At 37.8% G+C, this 22,950-nt stretch overlaps 3 protein-coding genes across 5 annotated transcripts; all 3 read right to left on the bottom strand.

Moving 5' to 3' along the window:
* Positions 1-940: 940 nt before the first annotated feature.
* LOC111805734 (protein EMBRYONIC FLOWER 1-like) lies at positions 941-5,814 on the bottom strand. Of its 3 annotated transcripts, none has more exons than XM_023690951.1 (3): positions 5,465-5,814; positions 3,726-3,958; positions 941-2,541 (listed from the first exon to the last, which is right to left on the bottom strand). In XM_023690951.1, exons 1-3 carry the CDS (start codon positions 5,467-5,469, stop codon positions 1,217-1,219), a joined length of 1,563 nt encoding a protein of 520 aa, XP_023546719.1. In that variant the 5' UTR covers positions 5,470-5,814; the 3' UTR covers positions 941-1,216. The 3 variants fall into 3 exon arrangements, with proteins under 3 accessions (XP_023546719.1, XP_023546718.1, XP_023546720.1); XM_023690950.1 differs by having other exon boundaries at positions 3,660-3,958; XM_023690952.1 differs by having other exon boundaries at positions 3,726-3,930; positions 5,465-5,813.
* A 3,354-nt stretch (positions 5,815-9,168) lies between these two features.
* On the bottom strand, positions 9,169-14,844 carry LOC111804967 (protein PEROXIN-4-like). Its single transcript, XM_023689814.1, has 6 exons — positions 14,678-14,844; positions 14,353-14,457; positions 11,934-12,053; positions 11,718-11,846; positions 10,296-10,425; positions 9,169-9,406 (listed from the first exon to the last, which is right to left on the bottom strand). The coding sequence occupies exons 2-6, from the start codon at positions 14,356-14,358 to the stop codon at positions 9,318-9,320; spliced, it is 474 nt and encodes a 157-aa protein (XP_023545582.1). The 5' UTR covers positions 14,359-14,457; positions 14,678-14,844; the 3' UTR covers positions 9,169-9,317.
* Positions 14,845-16,001: 1,157 nt separating this feature from the next.
* On the bottom strand, positions 16,002-21,089 carry LOC111805411 (TOM1-like protein 9). The gene is made up of 10 exons (XM_023690495.1): positions 20,767-21,089; positions 20,171-20,249; positions 19,713-19,811; positions 19,506-19,619; positions 19,153-19,316; positions 18,962-19,043; positions 18,703-18,788; positions 17,947-18,135; positions 17,227-17,756; positions 16,002-16,964 (listed from the first exon to the last, which is right to left on the bottom strand). Exons 1-10 carry the CDS (start codon positions 20,865-20,867, stop codon positions 16,324-16,326), a joined length of 2,085 nt encoding a protein of 694 aa, XP_023546263.1. The 5' UTR covers positions 20,868-21,089; the 3' UTR covers positions 16,002-16,323.
* Positions 21,090-22,950: the final 1,861 nt, after the last annotated feature.

Raw genomic sequence — 22,950 nt, forward strand, 5'->3', positions numbered from 1 at the left:
CTTATAAGGGTGTGGAAATCTCTTTCTAGTCGACGCATTTTAAAACCTTGAGGGGAATCCAAACCCAAACAGGACAATATTTGTTAGCGGTGGGTTTGAGTTGTTACATTAACAATTCAAATCTCGGGAGTGATGAGATAACGCTAAATTCATAAACTATGTTAGAATTAGTAAATAGCATTCGGTTGTTAGCGTTTTAACTAGACGATAGACATCCTCGAATTCGACACCAATGTAGACTAGTCATGGTAGCTTTATAGAGAATCTGTTTTTAGCCTAAGGTCAGACACTCTTGGTTCTTAACTGGGTTGTGTTCATGCAGACCTACGCGACGTATGCGCTTCAAGTCGAAGGTCTTCGAGGCATCATGACTATACCAGCCACATTGGAGTCAACAACCCTCAAGGACGTATAGTCACAACGTGTGTATCAGAAATGTATAATATCGCGATGTGGAGTCAACAACCCTTGCATTCGCTAGAATTGAAGAGATCCACTCCGTGTGCATAAATTTTGTAATGTATCATATCGATTATTTATCGCATGTTATTAATTATCAAATATTCAATAAAAAACTTACGACATAAATTTATGTTTGATATTGTGAGATTCCACATCAGTTTGAGAAGAAACGGAGCATTCTCTTTTTAAGAGTGTGAAAACTCCTTTCGTAGCAGATACTTTTTAAAATCGTGAGGCTGATGATACTATGTAACGGGCCAAAGCGGACAATATCAACTAACAGTGGGCTTGAGGTGTTACAAATGATATTAGAGCTAGGCACCAAGAAGTGTGCCAGCGAGAATATTGGATCTCAAAAGACATGGATTTTGAGATCGCACATCAGTTAGAGAGGGAAACGAAACATTCTTCGTAAGGGTGTGGAAACCTCTTCCTAGCAGACACGTTTTAAAACCGTAAGGATAACGATAATACGTAATAGGCGAATGCAGATAATATATACGAGCAGTAGCTAAGCTGTTACAAATATGCTCTGAACATATTATAAATAAAAAACTAGAAGTACAAAAGCCAGAATTTCTAGCAACCTTCCCCATAGCCCATGAAGACACCAAGATCTTGTTGCTATGCTAAGGATGGCTCAGTTAGCAGAAATTTGCTCAAAACAAGCTTAATATGTCCAAACATCCTTCCAGGAAGGATTGCACCAGATTTATCTGTGTCTATTTGATCCATGTAGCCTTTCGGTATCGTGCTACACGATCCTCGGCCGTTTCGACCGATCATCGGAACGAACAGAGCTAGATCTGTTCTTAGAAACAGGACTTCTACCTCCAATCATGTATGTATTTTCTGCTTCAGAAAAGCTAAAATCTGCAGGATTTTTGTTGACACTACATGTTTCAGTCTCAGAAATGCTTGTCTTGTTCTTCGGAGTTCCTGTTAACGGCTTTCGGTCGTTGCTCGACGCAGATGGAGCTGAGCATTTCATTTTCGATCCATTTCGAGACTTAGAGACAGCCCGACCGGAGAAATTGGTATCGGTTTCAAATCCTGTACTAAGCTGGAAGGGTGCATTAGATGGAGTCCTGGCATCCATGAGGCTAAGCAAGTGCATTGCTGATATGGTTTCGTCCGAGTACAACTCGTTCGAATCGACACGATCTTGATGACGCTCAACCACGTTAGGACGGCTAGGAAATGAACTCTCTGCAAGTTTGTGGCTATGTGCTTCAAAAGAAGACCATGAACAAGCTTGTTCTTTGTTCTGTTCTGAAACAGGTAAATGATCTATGAATCCTTCAGAAGATTGTATATCATAACCATTTGATGATTCCTCTTGAGAATGAATAGAAGCATTATGCCAAAGCATATGATTCTCTGCATCAGAAATACGTCTTTCGTATTGATTCTTCGCCATTAGTTCGACGATTTCCATCGGGATGTCATCGGACGACCCACGGTCAGATGGCTGCTCATTTTCTCCTCGACGACGACCACGACGGATTCGTTTGTGGTTCCTTTGTAGATTGGCATAGTTATTGAGAGACTCCTTGCTTGAATTTGGATTCATAGATGTACTAGATTTAGATTCCATGGCATTCAACGACGTCGACCGTGAATTTCGGCTCGAAAACTCGTTGTCGTGTGCTAAGATAGCAGCACGATCGGCTGCATACTTACTTGTTCGAGATGGCTTTACGGACTTCGGAGCTGCCTGCCGTGATGCCTTGGCAGTGACATTGGATGGAGAACTTTCAGGTTGTTTAGCTTTCTTGTTTTCACTTTCTGCTAGCAATTCGGTCAATAGACGAAACTTTGGGGCTCGTCGACGACGCGACGTTCCTTGATAACGACGACGATGAAGACTGTTTCCGACTGATTCAGCACTTTCGGATGATGAAACTTTGCTTTCAAAGGATTCCATGGAAGCATCTCCAGTTTCTTGAAGTTTAGCAGTATGATGTTCTTGGTCTATGTTTAAGTGTCCATTTAGATGAGCTGCAAGGCTTTTCTCAGGCTCAATATCATGAACTTCAGGACTTGCACAACCTGGCTCGGTTTGTGATATCAGAGCAACTGTTTCAGATACCAAAAATAGTTTGGTTATGGCAAAACACAAAAGTAACTAATAGGTACAAATACAATATGAAAGACACATATTTTGCAGCATATGTCGAGGAGCTAGGCCAAGCCCACCGCTAGCAGATATTGTTTGTTTTGGCCCGTTACGTATCGCTGTCAGCCTCATGGTTTTAAAACACGTTTGCTATGGGGGAGAGGTTTTGTGAGATCCCATTAAGGTGGTGGAAATCTCTCCCAAGCAGATGCGTTTTAAAAACCTTGAGGGGAAGCTCGAAAGAGAAAGTCTAAAGAGGACAATATCTGCCAGCGGTGGGGTGGATTGAAAGTCCCACATTCAATGGAGAAGGGAATGAGTGTCAGCGAGAACGCTGGACTCCGAAGGAGGGTGGATTGTAAGATCCCATGTCGGTTGGGGAGGAGAACGAAACATTTTTCATAAGGGTGTGAAAATCTCTCCCTAGCAGACGAGTTTTAAAAACTTTGAGAGAAAGCCCGAGAGGGAAAGCTGAAAGAGGACAATATCTGTTAAGGTGGGCTTGGAGTGTTACAGGTTTCCACATCCTTATAAGGAATGTTTCGTTCTCCTCTCCAACCGATGTGGGATCTCACAATCCATCCCCCTTGGGGGCCAGCGTCTTCGCTGGCAAATCATTCGGTGTCTGACTCTGATACCATTTGTAACACCCCAAGCCCACCGCTAATAGATAATTTCAACTTCGGCCCGTTACGTATTGTCGTCAGCCTCACGATTTTTAAACGCGTCTATTAGGGAGAGGTTTCCACACTCTTATAAAGAATGCTTCGTTCCCGTCTCCAACCGACGTGGGATCTCACAATCCACCCCCTTGGGGGCCAGCGTCATCGCTGGCAAACTGCTCGGTGTCTAGCTCTATACCATTTATAACACCCCAAGCCCACTACTAGCAAATATTGTCCGTTTTAGCTCATTACGTATCGCCATCAGCCTCACGGTTTTAAAACGCGTCAGCTATGGAGAGGTTTCCACACCCTTATAAAGAATGTTTCGTTCCCTCTCCAACCGAGATGGGATCTCACAGATACTAAGAGACGAGAGAGAAGTCTAGTCAAACGAAAATTCAAGTAGAACCTACCATTACAGTTATCTGCAACTTCAAGTTTCTTTCCCTTCCGATCACAACTGGAATTAGAAGCATAACCAGCCATTGTTCTTCCACTGATTACATCTCGACAGCCATCAAAGATAAAACCTTGATCTGCAGCCATATCAGAACTCTCTTGCCAACGTCTTTCACCTCGCTGCTCGTCGAAACTCGAATCATACACCGGCGGGACCGAGAGTATACGTTCATCCATCTTACGAAGATCATCAATATCAGCAAATGGCAAACACATCTTCAAATCCTTTTTGTGCATATCAGATACATAACCACTGTTAGATACATTCAGTCAAAATTCGAATCTTTAACCTTTTAACTAAGTTATAGGCTATCCCTACCACGCATCTCGAGCTCCCTCCCTCATAACGCAACATATCCAAAAAACGAAAAATACCCATTAACCCCAAAAGCTCGTAAAACACAGAACAAATATAACTCAATAATTAAGACATCTCTATTTTCTCTAAATAAGCTGTAAAACGCTTACCAAATGGAGAAATTTCACTCTTTTGATCATCGCATTTATAATCCGAGCTAAATAGATCGGTTAATATAGAGTCAATCTTAATGGATTTTTTTTGCAGGCTTGGAATCAGTTCCATGATGATCATGATTCTCTCCCATCAATTCTATGTATGAATTGAAGAACTATAAGACTACCTATACATGCATGCATACATACATACATCTATATATATATATATATAGTCAAATTCATTAAATTAACAAAGAAAAATAGAGATTAGATATATAAGAACAGGCTTTGACACATAAAATAACAGTCTCTTATACTGTAGAACAAAAGAAAACCCTAATTTAAATATATATATATATATATANATGAAACTATGAGAGAAAGAAAGCTTTGTCGGAAATGAAGGGTGGAATTAGACAGCCGCCATTGAAGAATTCAAGCTCGAAGCTCTATCAAAGAGAAAACCCATTGGGGAGAGAGAGAGAGAGAGAAAGAGAGAGAAACAAAAAAACAAGACAAGTTTTTTTTGTTTTGTAGAGAGAGAATGTTGGTGGGGGGTTTTTATTCTCATTACCATCTTCCTTTTCGTCACCAAATTCCGGACCCCTCGAACAGAATTCTCGTTTGAATAGAGGATTGGGAGAGAGTAAGGAGAGATTGTGTTAGCTACACGAAACCCATGACGGACCAAGATTATACTCTCTGTTTCCGTCTCTATCCTCAGATATTTGTTCTGTCCTCCTCACCTTATACATGTGTGTATGGAATATTATATTATATTTTTATTTATTATATACTGACAAAAAATGAAAAATTATCTATTAAAAATTATTTTAAATTAATATATATATATATATATATTTAGGAATTTATATTTTCATCCTACTTAAATAGATTAATAATTTGTCGAAATTGAGATTGGAGGCGAGAGCGGGAACATCTCTATTTAAGTCATTATAAACGTTTCAAAACGGTTAATTTTGAACAAAGACCGAGACGTAAAATTGTGCGATTGTCGGCTAGAATAGAAATGTGGGTCATCCTTCAAGTTTTTTTAAAAATTAATTATAATAATTTTGAAATATTACCATTTTTAANTGTAAATTAACAATTTATAAGCTAATAATAGAACAAGGGTTTTGCGAGATTAAAAAATTAAGAACATTTAAGAACTAAAAAATCAGCCATAAATAAATGAATTTAAAATTAAAAGACAAAAAAAAAAAAAAAAAAAAACAACATAAACGATGAGAATATATATATATATATAAATTAGAGAGAAGAAGCGAAGAGGTTACTGAACTGCATCGGAAAACGGCGTCGTTTGGCGTGAGCTCTGATTCAATCCTCCATGAAACTATGAGAGAAAGAAAGCTTTGTCGGAAATGAAGGGTGGAATTAGACAGCCGCCATTGAAGAATTCAAGCTCGAAGCTCTATCAAAGAGAAAACCCATTGAGGGGAGAGAGAGAGAGAGAAAGAGAGAGAAACAAAAAAACAAGACAAGTTTTTTTTGTTTTGCAGAAGAGAATGTTGGTGGGGGGTTTTTATTCTCATTACCATCTTCCTTTTCGTCACCAAATTCCGGACCCCTCGAACAGAATTCTCGTTTGAATAGAGGATTGGGAGAGAGTAAGGAGAGATTGTGTTAGCTACACGAAACCCATGACGGACCAAGATTATACTCTCTGTTTCCGTCTCTATCCTCAGATATTTGTTCTGTCCTCCTCACCTTATACATGTGTGTATGGAATATTATATTATATTTTTATTTATTATATACTGACAAAAAATGAAAAATTATCTATTAAAAATTATTTTAAATTAATATATATATATATATATATTTAGGAATTTATATTTTCATCCTACTTAAATAGATTAATAATTTGTCGAAATTGAGATTGGAGGCGAGAGCGGGAACATCTCTATTTAAGTCATTATAAACGTTTCAAAACGGTTAATTTTGAACAAAGACCGAGACGTAAAATTGTGCGATTGTCGGCTAGAATAGAAATGTGGGTCATCCTTCAAGTTTTTTTAAAAATTAATTATAATAATTTTGAAATATTACCATTTTTAATAAAAATGTATTTGGACGGCTATTTTGTGTGTATATATATATATTTATTTATTTATTTATATGTATTTATATTTATATGTTTTCCGGTAAGAAAACTTCCCATGCCGGATGCCAGATCACTTACATGAGAAANAATTAGAGAGAAGAAGCGAAGAGGTTACTGAACTGCATCGGAAAACGGCGTCGTTTGGCGTGAGCTCTGATTCAATCCTCCATGAAACTATGAGAGAAAGAAAGCTTTGTCGGAAATGAAGGGTGGAATTAGACAGCCGCCATTGAAGAATTCAAGCTCGAAGCTCTATCAAAGAGAAAACCCATTGAGGGGAGAGAGAGAGAGAGAGAAAGAGAGAGAAACAAAAAAACAAGACAAGTTTTTTTTGTTTTGTAGAGAGAGAATGTTGGTGGGGGGTTTTTATTCTCATTACCATCTTCCTTTTCGTCACCAAATTCCGGACCCCTCGAACAGAATTCTCGTTTGAATAGAGGATTGGGAGAGAGTAAGGAGAGATTGTGTTAGCTACACGAAACCCAGGACGGACTAAGATTATACTCTCTGTTTCCGTCTCTATCCTCAGATATTTGTTCTCTTCTCTTCACCTTATACATGTGTGTATGGAATATTATATTATATTTTTATTTATTATATACTGACAAAAATGAAAAATTATCTATTAAAAATTATTTTAAATTAATATATATATTTTTAGGAATTTATACTTTCATCCTATTTAAATAGATTAATAATTTGTCGAAATTGAGATGGGAGGCGAGAGCGGGAACATCTCTATTTAAGTCGTTATAAACGTTTCAAAACGGTTAATTTTGAATGAAGATCGAGACGTAAAATTGTGCGATTGTCGGCTAGAATAGAAATGTGGGTCATCCTTCAAGTTTTTTTTAAAATTAATTATAATAATTTTGAAATATTACCATTTTTAATAAAAATATATTTGGACGGCTATTTTGTGTATATATATATATATATATATATATATTTATTTATTTATTTATTTATATGTATTTATATTTATATGTTTTCCGGTGAGAAAACTTCCCATGCCGGATGCCAGATCACTTACATGAGAAAGAAGAGGTCGGTGGCCAATAATGTTTCGCCACGTGGAAAGCAAAATTGGGGGATCCCTTAACAGTTATCACATCGGAAAACAAAACCCTAAAAGTCAAGAGTGTGTTACACGCTCGGGTTGACGAGCGTGGGGGTTGTTCTTTTTAACAATGTGCCGGTCTTCTAAACGATAAAGAATGATGCCTTGGCGCATACGGGAGGGGATGTAATTGGTTCGTGTTCAACACGCGATATGGTTGCGAATGGCCGTGGAATTCAACTATTGAAGCCCTAGTTTTCTGTTTTTTCTTTTTTCTTTTTCCGTTTTTAGCCGAATAATCGGGTAAAGGAGCTCTTTTTCATTAATTTTAGTTTAATTTTGATTTTTTTAATTGCTGAATTATGTTTTTATTTAAAATTTTTATATTTTATAAAGAAATTATAAATAAATATGTTAACCGTTATATTAACCTCACCAACATTCTATAAATATTGCATTAAAAAATTTTATTTTAAAAAATTTAACTAAAATTTAAACAATACTTTAGAATATATAAAAAAATAATTAATGGGGATGGAAGGAATTGCGTATTGGGTCTAATTGATTAAGCTCGATTTGGGACGTTTTTGAGAAGCACGTATATCGAGAATTTGGACAATACAAAATAAATTTTACTCGGTAAACTTTGATCTAATTTTTTGTCTTTAAGCAAAATATATTTGTTCTGGCTCCGAGCGTTATAGGAGTTTGTCGTGGGTCCAAGCTTTATAGGAATAAAAATAGCGTAGGCACCGCATTGGCTACTCTTTTACGTTAGGAGTTATGTTGGTGTCGTGTAGCTTAGTTTTCATTTATGAGATGAATGTAAGCGATAGATCGCCTTTCTTTGATTTGGACAAATTCAATTGGTTGCTTTAGGGAAGTGCCATTAATTGGTCGTAACGCTATCGTAGAGATGTTGCACAGGCCCATGCATATAAAAACAAAAATAGAATCACCTAAATCAAATCGAACTTGAAAATAGAAAGAAAATAAATAAGATAAAAGGTACGATACAAAATTCATATAAACTTTTAAAATGGGTAAATCGGAGTCGAATCCTCCCCAAATGTGGCTAAATTATTATTTTTCGAGTTGAAATTTATCGCCCATATCACAAACTACTAACCACTGTTTGAACCAAAATCACTTGCTGATTTGAGTATAATTTCTAAAATTGACGGGTAGATTGATTTTTACCTGTTCGAACACAAAAACTCACTTGTTTTGTGAGATCTCATATCGGTTGGAGAAGGTAATAAAATATTGGGTGTGAAAACTTCTCCCTAGTAGATGCGTTTTAAAATCGTGAGGCTGACGACAATGCGTAACGAGCTAAAACAGACAATTACTGTTAGCAGTGGACTTGGACTATTATAAATAATATCAAAGTCAGACACCAAGTAGTTAGCCAACAATGACATTCGGCCCCAAATGCCCCCAAAGAATGGAAACCACTTGGGCTATTATAAATGGCCCAAATGCCCCCAAAGAATGGAAACCACTTGGGCTATTATAAATGATATCAAAGCCAAACAGATAATCAATTTAGAAATTCATTTAATTTTGGTCTTCTTTCCAAAATTGATTTTCTTGATTGATAATAAATACTTTAAATACTTGAAATAATAGAGAATAATATTTTTATATGTACATTATTTAATTATACTCGTCACTTTTATTAATTAGGTAAACAACCAATTCACTTATATTTTTTTATTAATTAAGTATTGATTTCTTATATTAAAGACAGAACTATCAACACATTATAGTGAACTATAAAAATAAAAATAAAAATAAAAATAAAAATAAAATAAAATAAAATAAAAGATGGAATGTGCTTTACTTTACATAAGATGTCTGGATTATCAAATTTGTAGGTATGGCCATTAACACATACTACGGTCTCCTTGATGACAACAGCTAACCTCAAATTCAAATGTTTGACTAAGAAGAAGCAATGGAAAGTCAGCCCTTTTTGGGCATGGCAGCCAGCCTTGTGTACATCCTTGCCATTGATTGATAACCTCGGACATCGCCCGAACGCAGAAGATTTCCTGTAAACACCCAAATAATCAGTTAGAAGAATTGAAGATCACTCGCGTTACTTTATATGTGTTACCGGAGTTCGATCCCGAATAAAGGTTATGAAACCGAGCAACACACATTAGTTATTTCACCTCCAAATGATACCGTTGTACTTGGAATGTTCGGAGATTCTCTCCAAGGTCTTAAGTTGAATCACCCAAGACCTAAGTTCGAGCCTTTTCGATTTTTTACTTTTGGAAATTTAGCTTATAAACACAACTTTCACCAAAATATTGCATTTAGAAAGACGAAAATCATTCAAAAGAAATTACGAAAAAATAAGCACACTTTTTAGAAACTAAAAACTAAATAGTTATCGAACGGAGCCTTGATTATTATAAATCGAATTCTAGTTGCCTCCTTGAAGCTGGCTTACAATGCACAACGCCTTCCTAAGGAATGAAATTCTCCAATATCTCGAGCATTATCAATCGATTCAATTTAAAAATATACAACTAAACATTAGCTGATCAACTTGGTTTAGTCCTATTGGGTTTTTATATTCATAAATCAATAAGCTAGTTTACATCAGTATCGGCCTAGACCCGAGCCAAACTGATGCAACTACGATCTTGATTCTCTTATGAAATTCAGAGTTTGTTTGATCGAGGAGAGGTAGCCTATAGACTCAAGCGATTAGCTCGGTGTTCTTCTCATAATTTTTGCATCTATTCTAACTATTATGCAAATCATTCTCTAAAAGAATGGTTTAGGAATGATGAACTAATTCAATCGCCAACCAGAAGCAGGTTTCAGATCAATTAACCACTTTGCTACATTATCACGCCATCACAAAGATTCAAATAAATGAACATATAAATCAGGAAAATTCATCATAAGGAATCCATGAAAACTCACCAGAATCGCAGTTTAGCGGGCTATCAGGTTCGGGATGAGCCATCAAAGCGATTATAGCCCTACAAACAGATTGCAGAGTCCATGCTGGGCTCCATGCGTTCTTCAATATGTCTAGGCAGATCTCACCCGTCTGCAGGAACGACGTACATCGATAAGTATAAGTGTGGTTCGATTCGTGTATTAAAAATAAGACGACAATCACAAAAGGGATCGGCGAAGTTGAATGATCACCATTCATCAATATAGTTCATAGCAAAGAATGCAACTTATACTATTTCAATCAATGGCGTTACACAAGCACTTCATATGCCAGTGGCCGGAGAGCCATGAATTTTCACTGAGTATGGCCTTCTGCAAAAGTTGGAATAAGGAATATTCGGGTTCTCAACTCGTCCCGTGACCGGATCACCCTCTTTCGGGATCCAAGCCTCCCATCAAAATCACACCGAACCTCTCCCTCTCCCTTTAGACTGCCGCTCACTAATGCACCGAATTGCTCTGCAACAAGAACTCCTCTCATATGAACAAAGCAGTCCACGAAATATCTAGCTTCCCACTCCTAATCCCGGTCGCTTCCTTTCTATTGAGTTCACTTCCTTTTTACCCCGTTGCTTGTCGTAAACTCTTCTCCCGTGGTACCTTCACCGCTAGTATCATTGCAACTCCCATATACCTCCACCGCTAGCAGATATTGTCCTCTTTGGGCTTTTCCTTCGGGGCTTCCCCTCAAGGTTTTAAAACGCATCAGCTAGGGAGAGGTTTCCACACCCTTAGAAAGAATGTTTCGTTGCCCTCTCCAACCAACGTGGGATCTCACAATCCATCCCCTTTGGAGCCCAACATCCTCGCTGACACTNCCCTCAAGGTTTTAAAACGCATCAGCTAGGAAGAGGTTTCCACACCCTTAGAAAGAATGTTTCGTTGCCCTCTCCAACCAATGTGGGATCTCACAATCCATCCCCTTTGGAGCCCAACATCCTCGCTGACACTCGTTCCTCTATGGGATCTCACATACTACCTCTCCGATATATTCTCCACCATATTCCCCTCCATGCATAGATGCTCAACGGTATTTGTTAACTAATTAAAAAACGACCTAAATACTGCTGCTCACTACTCTCCCTTGGACAACGGTACCCCCTCCCCTAGCGTTGCCCTTTCCTCCCCCATGATCAAGCTTATCCCCCACATGTCACCGGTCAACCTTAACCCCTATTATTTTGAGATCATATCTAGTATTCAGAGTTAGCCTCGATTTGGTACCGTTCTCGCGGCTTACATCTGTCTTTTCATTGCATTCACTTACAACAAGAAAAAACCACAAACGCACGGTATCGCACCTACATTTTGGTGTATTCTTCTTTCTTTCTAAAGGCTCATAGTCAGCATAGGATCTAGAAAAAGGACCAGGGTAACTTCTACCTTAAAATGAACATTTGGATGGAAAATTTTCGTTAAGAACCGCACTTGAGGAGGTTGCAAAGGGTATTGCTCAGGTACGGATAAGGCAAGCTGGAAGACACCACCTTCAAAAGGAGTCTCAGATGGTCCCTAAATAAAAATGCATATCAATCATGGTAAGCAAAAAAAAAAAAAAAAAANAACCACATATTTCATCTGGATCATTGAGAGGATTACCTTGATTAGCGCTATCCATTTAAAAATATTGGAATCGTCACAAACCAACTGAATATCTGGATCTGCTACCTTTTCTCTTTGAACCTCTTTGTACTCCTTGAACAACCTTGCTCTTGACGCCTACACAAAAACAAAAGCTTAGGCGTGATCGGTGGAAACTTTACTTGACTCAGCCCTACTCTGTTAGGAATCACGACTCTCCACAATAGTATGATATTGTCCACTTTGAGCATAAGCTCTCCTGGCTTTGTTTTGGGCTTCCCAAAAAGGCTTCATACCAATGGAGAGATATTCCTTTACTTATAAATCCATGATCATTCTCTAAATTAGCCAATGTGGAACTCACTCCCAACAATCCTCAACTCGAACAAAGTACACTATAAGTCTCCCCTTAATCGAGGCTCGACTCCTTTCTCTGGAGCCCTCGAACAAAGCACACCTTTTGTTCAACACTTTAGTCACTTTTGACTACACCTTCAAGGCTCACAATTCTTCGTTCGATATTTGAGGATTCTATTATTATGGCTAAATTTAGAGCAGGGCTCTGATACCATGTTAGGAATCATGACTCTCCACAATGGTATGATATTGACTACTATGAGCATAAGCTCTCATGGCTTTGCTTTGGGCTTCCCCAAAAGGCCTCATACCAATAGGTATTTTGCTTATAAACACATGATCATTCCCTAAATAGCCAACGTGGGACTCACTCCCAACAATCTTCAACTCGAANTTAAATTAGCCAACGTGGGACTCACTCCCAACAATCCTCAACTCAAACAAAGTACACTATAAGTCTCCCCTTAATCAAGACTCGACTCCTTTCTCTGGAGCCCTCAAACAAAGTACACCTTTTGTTCAACACTTTAGTCACTTTTGACTACACCTTCAAGGCTCACAATTCTTCGTTCGATATTTGAGGATTCTATTATTATGGCTAAATTTAGAGCAGGGCTCTGATACCATGTTAGGAATCATGACTCTCCACAATGGTATGATATTGACTACTATGAGCATAAGCTCTCATGGCTTTGCTTTGGGCTTCCCCAAAAGGCCTCATACCAATAGGTATTTTGCTTATAAACACATGATCATTCCCTAAATAGCCAACGTGGGACTCACTCCCAACAATCTTCAACTCGAACAAAGTACACTATAAGTCTCCCCTTAATCGAGACTCGACTCCTTTCTTTGGAGTCCTCGAACAAAGTACACCCTTTGTTCGACACTNCTAAATAGCCAACGTGGGACTCACTCCCAACAATCTTCAACTCGAACAAAGTACACTATAAGTCTCCCCTTAATCGAGACTCGACTCCTTTCTTTGGAGTCCTCGAACAAAGTACACCCTTTGTTCGACACTTTAGTCACTTTTGACTACACCTTCAAGGCTCACAATTCTTTGTTCGATATTTGAGGATTCTATTGTCATGGCTAAGTTTAGGGCATGGCTTGATACCATGTTAGGAATCACAACTCTCCACGATGGTATGATATTGTCCACTTTGAGCATAAGCTCTCATGGCTTTGCTTTGGGCTTCCCCAAAAGGCTTCATACCAATGGAGAGATATTCCTTTACTTATAAATCCATGATCATTCTCTAAATTAGCCAATGTGGAACTCACTCCCAACAATCCTCAACTCGAACAAAGTACACTATAAGTCTCCCCTTAATCGAGCCTCGACTCCTTTCTCTGGAGCCCTCGAACAAAGCACACCTTTTGTTCAACACTTTAGTCACTTTTGACTACACCTTCAAGGCTCACAATTCTTCGTTCGATATTTGAGGATTCTATTATTATGGCTAAATTTAGAGCAGGGCTCTGATACCATGTTAGGAATCATGACTCTCCACAATGGTATGATATTGATTACTATGAGCATAAGCTCTCATGGCTTTGCTTTGGGCTTCCCCAAAAGGCCTCATACCAATAGGTATTTTGCTTATAAACACATGATCATTCCTTAAATTAGCCAACGTGGGACTCACTCCCAACAATCCTCAACTCAAACAAAGTACACTATAAGTCTCCCCTTAATCAAGACTCGACTCCTTTCTCTGGAGCCCTCAAACAAAGTACACCCTTTGTTCGACACTTTAGTCACTTTTGACTACACCTTCAAGGCTCACAATTCTTTGTTCGATATTTGAGGATTCTATTGTCATGGCTAAGTTTAGGGCATGGCTCTGATACCATGTTAGGAATCACAACTCTCCACGATGGTATGATATTGTCCACTTTGAGCATAAACTCTCATGGCTTTGTTTTGGGCTTCCCCAAAAGGCCTCGTACCAATAAAGAGGTATTTTGCTTATCAACACGTGATCATTCCCTAAATTGGCCAATCCTCAACATACTCGTAGTCAGATCCCTTCGTGTGGACTCATTATATACATAACTAAGTATAGTGGCTAACCTGCATTATAGATTCTCCCAGACGAGACAAGCTGCTTCAAGCCTAGAATTCTCAAACCAGCAAAATTACCGGCCGATAAACTGCAACCGGTACGAAAAAAGAAAACTCCATACAAGAATAAATCATAATTAGTAAAATCGTAAGGATTTGTAATATGCATAATATCAAACCCTAGCGAAGAAACTCGAGGTGAAAAGAAATGAAGAAAGAGAAATTCATAGACAAAATTGATAGAAATCGATAGCAACTAGACATCGAGAAGCAGAAGAACCAAGAATTCGAACAAATCGGAGTTCATACAAAACAGAACAATAAGAACACTCACGATCAATGGAAACCAGCTCGAGGTAACTCGGAGATGCGCAAAGGGAGAAGCGCCGAAGCCTTACTCAGCGGTGTATCGTATCAGCAACCTTTTTCAAGACTACCGGCCGCCTTTCTTTGGTAATTCGTAGCCTCGTGGTGACGAATCTCCGGAATTTAATTAGTTTTCTATTTTATTTTTTAATTCTTTTTTGTTTTTAATAGCACTCGGCCAATTCTCCATTAATATTTCCATGTGCCTGATAAATAATAACAAATTTTCCAATTTTGCACCTTTATATTTGTAATATTNGAAGACTAATCTCATAAATAAGTTCTTTTTTTTTTTTAACGAATATAATATATTAAAATAATAAAATAATTAATAATTCACCCTATCATGATAGTCAAGGCAATTTTTTTTTTTTTTTTGTAAGTTTAAATTTTGCACCTTTATATTTGTAATATTCTAAAAAAAAATTGAAGAACATTAGTTTCATGTATGAGATTAAGAATTCACCCACAATTTTACTAATAACGGCTCAAGTCCACCACTAACGGATATTGTCTACTTTGACATGTTACGTATCGGTCAGTCTCATAGTCTTAAAACGTGTTTATTATGGAAAGGGCCCTACTCCAACCCGTTCTTACTCTAACTAGTGCCTTGCACCTAGACCCTTACTCCAACCAGTACCTTGCGCCTACACCCTTACTCCAACCAGTACCTTGCGCCTACACCCTTACTCCGATCAGTGTCTTGCACCGTCCAGTGACCGACTCTAATACCATTTATAACAACCCAAGTCCACCGTTAGCAGATATTGTCCGCTTTGATCCGTTATGTAAGGGGTCAAAGCGAACAATATATGCTAGCAATGGGTTTGGGCAGTTACATTTACTACTTATTCCTATTAGACTCCTATTCATTGAGGATTTCAAGGAGAAAAAAAAAATTTAAGATACAATTTAGTAGCAATTATTAGAGACATTGAACATACATATCTTCATAATTGAATAATATCGTTTACATTGGGTACAAGCTCTCAAGACTTTTCTTTCAACTTCACCAAAAAAGTTTCGTACCAATGAAAATGTTGTGTTTAATATATGCACCGATAATTTTTTCTCTTATCTAACTATCGATTCTTAATTTTTTAGATAAATTAATTCATACCTCAACTCAAATGTTAAAGGTTCACATTATAATTTTCATCTAAGTAAATGCGGCCAAAAATTTCGCCTTTTCGATTCAAATCTGAAAACAGCTTAGTTTTATGTAAATATTTCACAAACTGATAAGAAATCTTAGAAAAACAATGAAAGATACAAATGATTATAACAGATCAAGCAAAAAAATTTATTGCTCAAATTACTAAAAATGAATCAGAGATGAACTTTACACTAAAGTTTTTATTTCAAAAAAAATGAAGGGGAAAATAAATCAACAAAAGTCCACTTTTAAGGCAAGTGGTCTCCCAAGGCCTTTTCCTTTTCCTTTTCTCTTTTCCTTTTTCCATCCCTCTACAAGAAATATACACGATTTCAATAATACTCAAACAGGCAACAAGAATGAGGGGCGCCAAAGGCAAAAACACTACTATATGTATGCAATGTGAAACAGGGGGAGGTATAAAATAACCAGAGGAAAAAGGTGCAGCAATGATTTCACATGCTACCAGCTCTGCCAGGAGCGGACGTCGCGGGTTTGAATTTCGCAATGTCGACGAGATCCCCGAAAAGTTTGTCCTCTGGCTTAGTGACCGGCTTCATGGGAGGCACATAGGATAAAGCAGAAGTCTGAGAAGACGAACTGCTCATACTCATGTCGTCTCCAACTGATAGGCCATACATTTGCTGCTCAAGATATTGGGGCACTTGTGATTGACCATGACCATAGCCATAGCCAGGGTTGTTGTATTGGTTGTTGTGGTTGCCATACATCTGCTGTTGAGGGTAATAAGGTTGTGTCATCTGGTTAGCTTGCGGATGCTGTGGAGGCATTGCCATGACCATATTTTGCATGCCTGGGATCTGCTGTGGGTGCAACAACTGATGGCTCGGATTAACATGGCTAGTGACGTTAGACATTTGACCACTCGTCATGGACTGGATGTACATACCTATGCCTACAACCTCGTTCCCCATGGATTGAGGTCCCTGGGGATGTCCACCGAGTCCGTGTGAGACAATAACCTGAGTAGTAACCTGCATTGGTTGAGAGTAATGAGAACCTGATACTGGGCTGCCACCATCAGGAGACTGAGCTTCCCAGGGAGGAGGTGGCAATGCACCGGTTGTTTGCGAACCTGTCACAACCAAACATCATGTAAGCCTTGCATATGTTCATGTCGAACCCTGAACAACAAAAAAATTCCAAGCAAATGGTAGGTGAAATTCATGCAATAACTAAGAGAAGCAACAGAACATTAGCAGAAAGAACATAGAGAACTTGTCACTCCCAGGATTGAGCACATATGGAAACACAAAGATGGAGAGTTCTGCCATGTTCTAATCATGATCTAGCCTTTCAATCAGAGCCAATAATGCAAGAGCATGAGATGAAAGTACCATAGCCAGGTGAAGGGGGCTGCTGCAGTTGCTGCTGCTGCTGCTGAGGAATTGGACCATTCCAGGGAGAACCTGGGCCCTGCATGTACATCGATTGCTCATAATTAGGCGAACCCATGTTCGTAACGTTCCCATTTGGATAAAATCCAGTCTGCGGGGAGTGAACATTTGGCTGCTGCTGCTGCTGCTGTTGCTGTTGCTGTTGAAATTGGGAAGCATGTGGGTGGGGGGATTGCCCACCGGGACTGATAGGAGGGGGATTTGCAGGATTAGAGGCATTGTTACCATCAGAGAACATGTCAAAAAGAACAAGAGCATTTTGATCGGATGCAGGAGGATTATTAGGTTGTTGCTCTCCAACAGGAACAAGAGCCAATGAAGTCTCTGCCTTTGGTGAATTGAAGTCACCGCTTAGCAGGTCCACACTGGGTTCAACCCTACCTGGAGGAGCTGGACCATTAGTTGAAGCAGGTGCCGGAAGCAACCCCTGGTTCAGGATTTGAGAACCTTCACCGGCATTTGAGGCAGCTCTGCATAACAATTAAACGTCAATGCACAACCAAACATAAGGCAGTCGTGACTTAAATGACCAGAATCAAATATTTAAGCATCCGATGAAACTTTACAAGCATCAATCTTGACATTCAAAAATCAAATACATGCAATATACCATGAATTAGCATACTGCAAAAAGAAATCAACTCCAAAAGACATAATTACTTTGTCTCAGGCTGTTTGCTGTTATCTCCGGTGTCAATAAGGGGCTGGTCTCCACCAACGTGTGCTGTAGCAGATCCAGACTTTGGGTTCTGAGCAACAGGTTTCCCAGAAGAAATCGATTCATGCCTCGCAAGTAGCCTCTGAAGATCATCATTAAGTGCAAGTCCTTGGCAAAGTAGTGACTCATCTCTGCACCAGCATTACGAAATAAACACAAATACACGCATACATAAAATGTGACTCTCCAGTTGGCATTCATTAATGTAGTGTAGATTTCATAGACTAGTTGTTCAAGAAGAAGTACAGCTGAAAGCAACATACAACGCTTGCTCTACTTGAATTACCCCATAATACTTCAAGCGAACTCACTCAACAAAACCCCAATTAATACTGAAAATTAAACGTCAGAAGAAATCTAAAAGGCAAGGAGATGGAGGATTTTGGGAGCATATACTAGAAATCCTGGGTGAAATGAAGTGCCACTAAAAGGGACGATGGAAGAAGGCCGTTGCTTCGAGATTGAGAGCTTTCTTGTTGGATTCCTCTGTTTTAACTTGGAAAACTCCCAACGTACGGATGAGTAAGGAAATGTGGACGGGAATATGAAAAGGACAAGGATACAGCAGAAAGAATTTAGACGACAAGTCCCTAATGCTCTTTGCCAACAAAATTAATATAATGTCGTGAAGCCGAAAAAAAATGTAGAACATTTCTTCTATCAATAGCAGCAACTATAAGTGCGATATGAGGTCTTACGCGGTTGAGTTAACAAGGTGAACCACCCTCTGCTTGTAAGTACGGCACTGTTCAACCAAGTCAACAATAACCTCCTGCCTGATAGCCTGCAAGATGCGAAACCCCAACATTTTTTATTTTTTTTTTGGCCAGAAGAAATCCAACATCTTTAGAGTCGAAATCCACGGAACATGTGGATTAACAGAAGAATAAAGAAAACATCCCAAATATGTCATGAGATAAAACATAGTTTTGCTTTCGTTTTAAACTGATAAAGTACCTCTTTATTCCCTGGTTCTAATGCATTAACCATTTCTGAAAGGACATCCATAATGCCACGGGCATTTTGAATTTCAGTCAGGCTGAAAAAATGAAACCAAAATCAGTTTCAAAGTTCCATATTAACTATAATCATAAAACAGACAAGAATAATGTGATGATGAAAAATGATAGTAAAAGAAGTTTGCCCACCTCAAGGTCGGAAACTCGGACTCCGTTGAGGTCTCAGCATCATCTTGCTGATTACGATCGGGGTTCCGCAGACTAGGAGGAAAAGATGACAACGGTTGTGTTTGTGGGGGGGTGAATACAGGCCCAGAGCTCTCAGATCTCTGGGGGAAAACTGCCCCAGCACGCTGAAACAAAGAAGGTATCGACTCGCATACTCATGTCATGATAACTAGCAGAAGATGGTGCATCCATGAGAAAATAGAACGAGATGATGCGCACACTTTTGCGAAGATGCCAGAAGTTCAAAGAATGAAGTGTTTCTAATGAATTCAATCAGCATCATTGGGCTTAAAAGAATGTTTTTCAACACTTACCAACAATTCATGGTATGCAGCATAATATTGTGGATATCTCGCCCTAGCTCCTCCAAAAGCTTCTTGCCAAGTATCTATCAGAGTCAATATCTTCTCTTTGACGCGAAAATCAGGCTATATCATGCTCAGAATTGCTGAGATGTTATTCGAGGAAAGAACGATGGGTGACGCAAGAAAGCAACAAAAACATTCTAGATAAAATCCTACCTTCTTCTTCACCATTTTTACCATCTCATGAAGAAGACCCTTCTCTGCCACATGCATATGAACAATGTCCCCACAATTCTTAATGATTGTTTCCAACAGCTAGAATGTAGAGATATGACAAAATCAAAAATCAACTTAATCATCTAAAAACATAGAATACCAAGATTAAGTTAACTGAACATTGCTTCAGGAAACAAGGTAACGCAAGCTTAATAAGTGGATCAGCAAGAACAATAAACTCAAATTAGGAACTCCCTGCATTACTTTTGAATCTATATGCGTGGTACTCAACTATCAAAGAACTTGTTCTGTTTTTATGCAAAGAGAATGTTTCTTTTACCGAAACCTCTAGCAGATACCTCTAAAAAAATTAAGTAATTAATAGAGTAAATAATGCCAATAAAGGCAATAGCCACCGATTGCATAAAATTACAAATTAGTCAGAACTTAGGAATTACCGTCAGGGCAAGAAGTTGAACTTTTGCGTTCTTGCTTCCAAGGCGCTTCTTTATACCTTTAACAACATCCCTCGCTTGCCTGAAAATTTGCCAATGAAATAGTGAACTCCAAGCCTAAAGGTTAGAAACTTGGAAGAGAGATATGATAAATCCAGCCCATTGTCCAATGAAAAAACGGAAGCACCGTCAGATTCTTCCTCGTCAAGGAATCAAATTAAACGAAAACCTAATAGAAAATCCTCAGCCTTAGTCAGGAGCAAAACCGGCTGAAATTACTCATTTATTTATCGGGATGCATGAACGGTCAGTGGCTGAGTCGCAAATTATAATTTCCATTTGAATGCAGAAAAATAACACGGGGAAGATGCCAATTTCCATTCGGCTTGTCTTCAACCTTCCGTTTGAAAACACAACAAACTCAAAATTCCAAAAGCAGAATTCCAGTACTCATTTATTTTTGTGCCGAACAGATTCTCAGCAACCAAACACGAAAATAAGAACAGATAACGCAGCTTCTTCAAACTGATAAATTATTATAAAAAAACAAGAAAGAAAAACGAAAAACGATGAAGCAATCAATCGTATGCAATGCGTACCCAGGGTCATGGTTCAGCATATCACAGATCTCGATGTTCATAGCCCAATCTGGACCAATCAACATATCGCTCGTAGCACGCGCCACCACAGAATTCACCATCTCTCTTCCGCGCAAATAACACCGCCGGATCGGAAGAAAAAATTCCTATTCCGTCAACCGTACAAATCTCCACCGTCGACGGCAAATAATTTTCCGGCTAAATAGCTGAATACACCGTCCACTCTCTCAAAAAACGCTCTCCGGCCGCGAGATCGCCAGTAACCCCCCTTCCTCTCGATAAACAAACAAAACTTTCCCCTTTTTCTTATTTTTTTCTTTTTTTTCTCGACGCATTTTAGTTTGCCTTCCCATGGGCTTAGATGGAACTTAAACAGAAGGCCAGTGACATTGCGCCACGTGTAACAAGACGATCCACTTTCGTTGTGTAGTACTGAGGTGGAAGACTTTCATTCCTTCGGCTCGACCGACCTTTTCTCCATCAAGCAGTTCCGGTTCTTTGTTTAACCACTACATGGATCGCCGGCTTTTTTCCAGGAAAGTATCCACTGCGACGCACGACCATGAACCTGGCCAATCATTGCTCAACATTTTTCGGTATCTGGGTTAGCAGGTAACGGTCGGAATTAATTTAATTTTTATTTCAAACAGTTTTTCAAGTTTTTTTTTTATTATAAATTGGTTAAATTAATAAAAATATTTTTAAACTGGTTTATTTTATCTCAAAAATAATTTTAAACTATTAATATATATATATATATATTAAATACTTACTATTAAACTTTAAAAAATATTATGAATATACTTTACATTTTTTAAAAAATATCCCTTGGAGGTAGCATTAATATTTTTAATCTTTATAAAAAAGTTTACACTGTTAATATATGTACGAAAATCATCTATCTACATCTTATATATCATCTCTAATGTTATTATTTAAAGTTTATAAATATTTTTAAAATTCGACTGGTAAATATATTTTTTAAATTTAAAAAAATTTGAGAATAGTAATAAAAAGTATTTTTAATGCTGTTATAAAAGTTACTATTTTAAAAATCCACAAAAGGTTTTAAGAGTATTTTTTAATTATTTTTTAATTTTTTAATTTTTAAAATATTAATGAAGGTCCTTTTTTAAAGGGATTAATATTTTAACAGTTTCTATATTTTCTTGCGCTTTTAGGTTTGAAACTCCTATAAAAAATAATAAAAAAAAACTTGATGGTCAACGTAAATAATCTACTCCATTAAGTTTGCTCTCCACGTGGCTATTTTTCATTGGTGGGTTGGTTTAGTAACATACTTTTAAACTTTAATGAAAATGACAACAACTAGGCCACGCACTAATTCATATCCCGAAATTCCAAATCTTATTATGGAAATTTATTTATCTTATTAATAAATAAATAAATAAATCCTTATTATCGAAATCCATGAAGCAATCAGTTGTTGTCCTTTCAAGTATTTAAATTTATTTTTCGTATTTTTAATAATTTTTAAAGTAGGGTTTTTAATCGAAAAATGTAAATGAAAAAGTAGACGGTAAAAACTTGAAAAAGAATTATATATATATATATATAAAAGCATGGGATGGAGAATTGGGAAGGGGCAGGAACATGGAATATAATCTCGTCCCCAACTCCATTTATATAACAGAAAAAATGTTTCCCACTCCCTCCTCCATTCCTAGTTTAAATGAGGAATTCCGACTCTACGGATAAAATGAAGAACCCCAAAATTTCCTAAACCTCACTCGTATGTACTCTTGAACTTTATATCTCGGTTCAGTAATGCTGTATTAATAGTTTTGTCATTTCAAAAAATATTTTAAAAAAATGTTCTTAATAGTTCGTATATGAACAACACCATTTATATGTATTTCATGGTCCCCTCTTCTATTTTTTCTCTCATATGCGTTATATATAGTCTATTACTAATTTCAACATTAAAATAATCAATGTTTCTAAAGTTATCTAAGTCTACTGTTAGCAAATATTGTTCACTTTGGCTTGTTATATATCACCATCAGTCTCACGGGTTTATAAACGAGACGGTTACAAAAAAGCTTTTCCACTACTGTAAAAAAAAATATTGTTTCCCTCTCCAACAGATGTAGGATCTCACAATCTACCCCTTTAGGGATCAACGTCGTCGCTGGCTCATCGCCTAGTGTTTGGCTCTGATAC

The sequence above is a fragment of the Cucurbita pepo genome, chromosome LG11 (assembly GCF_002806865.2).
Source record: "Cucurbita pepo subsp. pepo cultivar mu-cu-16 chromosome LG11, ASM280686v2, whole genome shotgun sequence".
In the NCBI taxonomy this organism is placed as follows: domain Eukaryota; kingdom Viridiplantae; phylum Streptophyta; class Magnoliopsida; order Cucurbitales; family Cucurbitaceae; genus Cucurbita; species Cucurbita pepo.

What these genes read in the sequence shown, in the direction of transcription:
- LOC111805734 (XM_023690950.1), bottom strand. An exon ending in AGTTGCAGATAACTGTAATG is followed by an intron (nt 2,542 to 3,659) that starts GTAGGTTCTACT and finishes TATCTGAAACAG; the next exon opens with TTGCTCTGATATCACAAACC.
- LOC111804967 (XM_023689814.1), bottom strand. An exon ending in AATGGATAGCGCTAATCAAG is followed by an intron (nt 11,847 to 11,933) that starts GTAATCCTCTCA and finishes ATTTTTATTTAG; the next exon opens with GGACCATCTGAGACTCCTTT. An exon ending in CCCGCTAAACTGCGATTCTG is followed by an intron (nt 9,407 to 10,295) that starts GTGAGTTTTCAT and finishes GGGTGTTTACAG; the next exon opens with GAAATCTTCTGCGTTCGGGC.
- LOC111805411 (XM_023690495.1), bottom strand. Translation starts at nt 20,867, where the DNA reads ATGGTGAATTCTGTGGTGGCGCGTGCTACGAGCGATATGTTGATTGGT. An exon ending in TCCGAGTTTCCGACCTTGAG is followed by an intron (nt 19,044 to 19,152) that starts GTGGGCAAACTT and finishes TCATTTTTTCAG; the next exon opens with CCTGACTGAAATTCAAAATG. An exon ending in TAGAACCAGGGAATAAAGAG is followed by an intron (nt 18,789 to 18,961) that starts GTACTTTATCAG and finishes CGCATCTTGCAG; the next exon opens with GCTATCAGGCAGGAGGTTAT.